Source organism: Lactuca sativa, chromosome 7 (genome assembly GCF_002870075.4).
Source record: "Lactuca sativa cultivar Salinas chromosome 7, Lsat_Salinas_v11, whole genome shotgun sequence".
NCBI lineage: Eukaryota > Viridiplantae > Streptophyta > Magnoliopsida > Asterales > Asteraceae > Lactuca > Lactuca sativa.
The window spans coordinates 38,610,331-38,616,850 of NC_056629.2; the positions used below are offsets into that span (position 1 = coordinate 38,610,331).

Consider the following 6,520-nt stretch of genomic DNA (forward strand, 5'->3'; position numbering starts at 1 on the left):
ACAACTTATCTCTCTCTACATGAGGCTTCAAGACAAAACATGTACACCCAAACACTCGTAATGAAGAATAATCTGGGAGTTGTCCAAACAACATTTCATAAGGAGACTTCCCCGAAGTGTACGCAGTAGGAATGCGATTAATAACATAAGTAGCGGGATGAACAGCTTCTCCCCAAAACATATTGGGAACTTGAGCAAAGAGTAGTAAGGATCTAGCAGTTTCTAGGAGATGTCGATGTTTTCTTTCTGCAACACCATTCTGCTGAGGAGTGTCTGTACAAGATGATTGATGTATAGTGCCATCAGATGCCAATAAATGTTTAAAATCATTGGAGGTAAATTCTCCTCCCATATCACACCGAAAACATTTTATGACAGCAGAGTCTTGAGTCTTGACAATAGCTCTGAATTCACTATATATGGTGAAAAAGTCAGACTTGCGCTTCATAAAATAAACCCACGTATAACGAGTGTAATCATCAATGAATGAAACATAATAGTTAGCTCCTGACTTGGAGGTTATCGGAGAGGGAACCCACACATCAGAATTCACAATATCAAAAGGAGCAACAGAACGAGTGACACTTTTATTAAACGGTAAAGCAGAAAATTTTCCCAGTTTACAACCACAACAATCAGAAATATCATCAAATTTCAAAGAGCCTAACACACCAGTGGAAACCAAAAACTGTAAACGAGACGCTCAAACATGTCCCAAACGAGAATGCCAAAGATAAAAAGGAGACGATGAAGGGTTTAAACGAAAAGACGACAAATCGACACTAGATGCAGCAACATCAGCAACATGTAGCTGCTCCAAGACATAAAGCTCCCCAAGTCTACGGCCTATCCCAATCACCCTTCGAGACCGAATGTCCTGTACACAGCAGAATGAATCAGAAAAGAAGACCCAACAACCAGATTTACACAACTGACTGACCGATGCAAGATTCAAAGCAAGTGTAGGAATGTAATACACATCTGTTAAAGATATATAAGGAGTGACAATAGAACCAATACCCTCTACTAACATGGGTGTAGCACTAGCAGACATAACAGAGACAGGTGTACGAGAAGATAATGAAGCGAAAGATGAAAAATATGGTGACATGTGATGAGATGCACCAGAATCCAATATCCACAAGGATGAAGGAATACCTGACGTGTTGGATGAAGACAGGCCTGAATGAGACATGGAAGCTGACATGATAGTTGGATTGGTAGCTAAGAACTGTCTGAACTGCTCAACAATCTGTGGATCCAAGGCTGATGGTGGTGTGAAATCTGTTTCATTCTCAACTGAAGGTGTAGCAGCAGCGTACTGTGCTGGCCTAAAAGATGAAAAAGAGGGACGTGACTGTCTAGAAGACTTGTTCTGCTGTGAAGATTGAGAGTATGCTGGTGATCTTGTTTGTTGTTGCTGTTGATTTCCCTTGCTTGTCAGTAAAGGACAATTTGCCTTCCAATGTTTTTTCTTCTTATAGAAAGCACACTCATCAAATGCAACTCTGGGACGATTTTGGTTTGAAGATTGGGGTCGTTGTGAAACAGCAAAGACAGCAGGAGTGGCTGTCTTGGGAGCTTTGTCACCATGGGACTTGATACAAGTTTCTTCAGCAATCAACTCGTGAACAACCGAATCAACAGTGGGAAGAGGTGTACGATGCAAGATTGATCCACGCAGACTTTCAAAATCTGAACGTAATGCCATCAAGAACTGAACCAAACGTTGCTCTTACCTTCTATCAATATAAGGCTTAAAAGCCTTCAACACATCAGGTTCTGTAAGAGCTAACTGGTCCCACAAATCCGACATAGCTGCATAAAATTCCTGAACACTAAGATTTTTCTGTTGGAGGGCTCGAATATCAAACTCTAACTAATACTTCTTTGCAAAGTTAGACTGAGTATACAACCTAGCCAAGTGATCCCAAACCTCCTTTGTCGTGTCATACTTCGCCAACTGAGTACCAATAGACTGGATGACAGAATTATTAATCCAAGTAATGATCTTGGAGTTATCAGTCTCCCATGAATCCAGTAAGGTTTCATAATTAGCGGCCTTCTCGTCTGTTGGTTTCTTCTTGTCACCTGTAACAATCCCCCACATAGTCTTGCCCCACAAGAAATTTTTCATAACATAACTCCAATAGGCATAGTTTTTGCCATCAAGTTGAATACTAATGGACTGAAGAGAATCATCTCTTGGGGCCATATTTCAATATCAGTCAAATAGTAAATACGAGTAGTAGCAAAAAATGATCAAGATCTCAAAATCAACAAAGCTAGACGAAAACGAAACCCTCAAAACCGACAAACGAACAAATCAAACCAAACCAAGTACAAAAACGAGCAAAAAAGGCATACCCCAAAATTGCAAATGGTGACAATGAAGAGTACACGTGAATAGTGCCGATGAATAGTAACCGTGAACAGTAACCGCACGATGAACAATGTCGATGAACAGTAATCGGTGAACAGTAACTCCAATGAACAGTAACCGCACGATGAACAACACTCGATGAATAGTAACTCCGATGAACAGTAATCCCCCCCCCCCCCCCCCCCCCCCCCGATGAACAGTGTTGATGAACAGTACTCCCCCCCAAAAAAAAACTGAAAAACTACAGATAATCAACCGAGCTCTAATACCATGTAAACTAACAAATGAAATACATATAACGGCTAGGGTTTCATATTATTATCAAAGAGAAGTACAAATACAATGAAAAGGAAAGACATAATATATAGACAAGCTAATTAGGGTTTCCTAGTGAAAAGGCCCAATCATAAAACCCAATACAAAATAAAGCCCAAAATATTATTAGGTTAAAAGTAATTTCTTCCTCCATAAACTGGAACACCATTGATTGATGGCCTTAGAGAACAAATATCCATGTTGTGTCACTTCATATTTAACATTTATCTTGAATCTTTTGAAGTTTATTCTAACATATAAGCACTCAAAATTCAAAAAGTAACAATACATAAAAAATATTAAGATAATACATGTAATTTTTTCACCCCACCTCCTATATGAGAAGTGTTACTGATGTTGTAATAACCGATTAAAAAATTCAATGAAAAGGGTAAACTATCTAAGGGAAAAAACCACTAGTGTTGTATAAACTATTGAGTGTGTTAGGTTCCTCCACTTCTTTATGCTCGAGTTCTTCCATAAGTATCCGCAAAGAGGAGTCTTCCTCTTCGGTTGTCTTTGATGTCATTGAGATGTAGCTGTTACAAGGTCCTGGTGTGTGTTTTTCTTTCTTCTTAATGGTAAAATACTATGAATTGATGCATAAAAAGTAAATATATTAGAATTGTAATTAATACAACTACAAAACAATTATCGATAACTAAATCTAGGTTTTGCTCATAAAATAATTATGTTCTATTAGTCTTCAAACATAATTAATAAGTAGGCTGATTACCTCCTACAAGAAATTTGTTAATAATAAATGATGTTTAATTAGTGTTTGTATAGAGTTAATAAATAGGTTATATCCGTATGGAATGTAATCTTTTCTCCTTTTGCAATTATAATTAGAATAAATCTTAATAAAAAAAAATCATGTAAACACATGCAGAATAATAAACCTTACAAGATTTTTTTGTTCATCTTGGTAAAGATTTAGCTGATCTCCGGCTTCCAACAAATTTTTCTGCACAAATTCATCTACAAAACAATAGAGATATTTAATTATTAACCATAATTACACACACATCTATAAATTAGATAACCTCAGATTAATTTGCTTAGTACTTACCACATTGATCAAAGAGATAGATATTACCCTTGTGGTTTGCCCAAAACCTTTATTAACAAAAAACATATAATGTTATATATTCTAATCAAGCAAATGTCTACATATATAGTAAGGATGTACAAACATATGAAATTATTGAGCAAAGTGAACCACTTGAAATATATATATATATATATATATATATATATATATATATATATATATATATATAATAATAATAATAATAATAATAAGGTGAAGTGAGATATCACCTGTATTTCATTCTCCATTCTGTATACGAATAAACCTCTTTCATTGCTATGAGAACTCCCTCTCTAGTAGCAAGGCCTGGTAGATTTTCCTCCACCTCTTTCTAGGATTGTATGTCGTAATTATGGACATAACAACAATACCAAATAAGAACTTTTACCCCAAAAATATTATAGTTTATTATATTGATTCAAAATCACAAATTATTATGAAACCATTTTTAAGAGGGGTTAGGGGAAAAGCTTAAAAATTCATTAATTTAATATTCAGATTTTAATCTTTTATAGTTCTAGCAAGATTTTCAACTCACCTTTGGAAGTAATATTCTTCCTTGATCACCAACATCACTACAAGTTAATATTTTCTGCAACACAACCCTAAGTTTCTTTTACCATATAAAAGAAAAGGGTAATGAGACAAACAAGGTAATATAGCACAACAAGATTTGTTAAATTACACTTCCATATATCCAAACTTACCACATTATCTAAGGTATAAATTGTGTTATGTTCTTCATCACTACTCTTGTTTCTCTCCGAAGATAACTTCTTCCTTAGTTTTTTTGAAGTTCTATCGGGAGTGAATGATGGATAAGTATTCTTGAGATTACTCATTTGCAGTGCTATTTTCCTATGTGTTCTTGCTATCCTGGCTTGTGACCTTCTATTTTCAGATTCTTGTGCTTGTAATAACTCTTCGGAATATGAACTTACTCCAATGGGGACACTAGAAAAAGTCACAGAGGGAATTGTATATTGGCTTACATTGGACTGAAAATTCATTTCACTTATTTGTTGGGGTTGTTGAAGTGGAGATGCATGTTGTGTATTTGGATAATATATTTCTCCATCTTGCATTTGATCTTGTAAGAATCTTGATGTATTTTCAACATCATGACAAGGTTTATTAGTGTTTGAGGGGAAGGCATTGAAGTTTTCCATTTGACAGGCTAGCTAGAAAAATAGCAAAGAGATGGTGATGTGCTTAAGGTATAGAGTTACAGATTTTTGATGATCTAAATTCTGAGCATATATATATATATATATATATATATATATATATATATATATATATATATATATATATATATATATACCCAAGATCAAATACGAAGGAAAATTTTGCTAGAAAGGTAACAAATTTTTTCTATAAATATTTTTGTAGCGATCCAACAAAACGAATCATTAGATGAATCAAAATTAAGATGACCCACAAGAAAAAAATTCTCAGAAAACACCTTTATAGTTCAATTTTTAGTAAATCAAGAAAAAAAAAATCACTTTTATGACAACTTTAGTGAATAACAAAATCATCGTAAAAATGATCATAGAGATGTTTTTTTGGAAATTTTTTGTTAATTATATTACTTTTGATTCATCTAGTAATTCATTTGTTTTGTTTGCCAAAAAAATATGCAACAAATAATTTCTTACATTCCTACCAAAAGTTTCCTTCTTACCGAATATATATATATATATATATATATATATATATATATATATATATATATATATATATATATATATAATCAATAGACATAGGCATTCATGCTAGAGATGCATTATGGATCACATGTATTACATCAACATGCATTTTAGAACTAGTTTTACTCAAATTAACAACATAGTATTGAAAGAAATGTGATACATGTATATTACTCACATGAATGATAATGTAGGGAGTCATACGTTACTAAGTGACATGTAACGTTCACAAAAGTGTGAGAACAAGCAATATCATGTGAGCCAATCTTAGATGGTTATGTTTTTACATGAAATATGTAAAATTTCTTTTTTCTTGATTTCTCTCTTTTATTTTGTAACCATATCAAATATATATGTATGGGTATGCATTATTTTGTAATCATATCAAATATATATGTATGGGTATGCACTGATTTAGATAAATTGCAAGAAAACAAAACAACAAAGACATAATTAATTATTGGTTTTGGGATGATTGTTTTTTTGTTTATTTGAGGTTAAGTACCATGATTTTGCGCTTTTAACTTAACTAAATGATCTGTTTACATCACTCCAGTTAAAAGTATTCAGTTTGACAATCTTTTGTAGATTTAAACTATATCTACTATTCTCATGTAAGTCATAATTGATATATCTCATTTAGTTTTTTGAATTATGTTAATATCCAATGCATGTAAATGGTAAGATCTAATATAAATTTAAAGAGAAATTATTACACCATTTACTAGAATATATTTATGACAATTAACATATTTATTTCAATCTGTAATTAATCAAAGTCATGATAAAATGATTTGGTTATACTTAACTGTTTATCACACTATAATGTAGGTGGATGCTTCAAGTTCCAAATTAAGAATGTAGGAAGACAACAATCATATTGGATACGGAAACAAAAGGATTCATAAGAATGTAGTATTCTCCATATAAATGATAGCAAATGAATACCACTTTTGAATGAAACAAGTTTGCCCCTAATTAAGTAACAAACTATAAACTATATATATATATATATAT

General features: G+C 32.9%; 1 protein-coding gene across 1 annotated transcript; it reads right to left on the reverse strand.

Moving 5' to 3' along the window:
• Positions 1–3,098: 3,098 nt before the first annotated feature.
• LOC111880751 (B3 domain-containing transcription factor LEC2-like) lies at positions 3,099–4,960 on the reverse strand. The gene is made up of 7 exons (XM_052765653.1): positions 4,499–4,960; positions 4,330–4,404; positions 4,022–4,122; positions 3,771–3,817; positions 3,606–3,679; positions 3,435–3,437; positions 3,099–3,287 (listed from the first exon to the last, which is right to left on the reverse strand). The coding sequence occupies exons 1-7, from the start codon at positions 4,958–4,960 to the stop codon at positions 3,099–3,101; spliced, it is 951 nt and encodes a 316-aa protein (XP_052621613.1).
• Between the last annotated feature and the right edge of the window lie 1,560 nt (positions 4,961–6,520).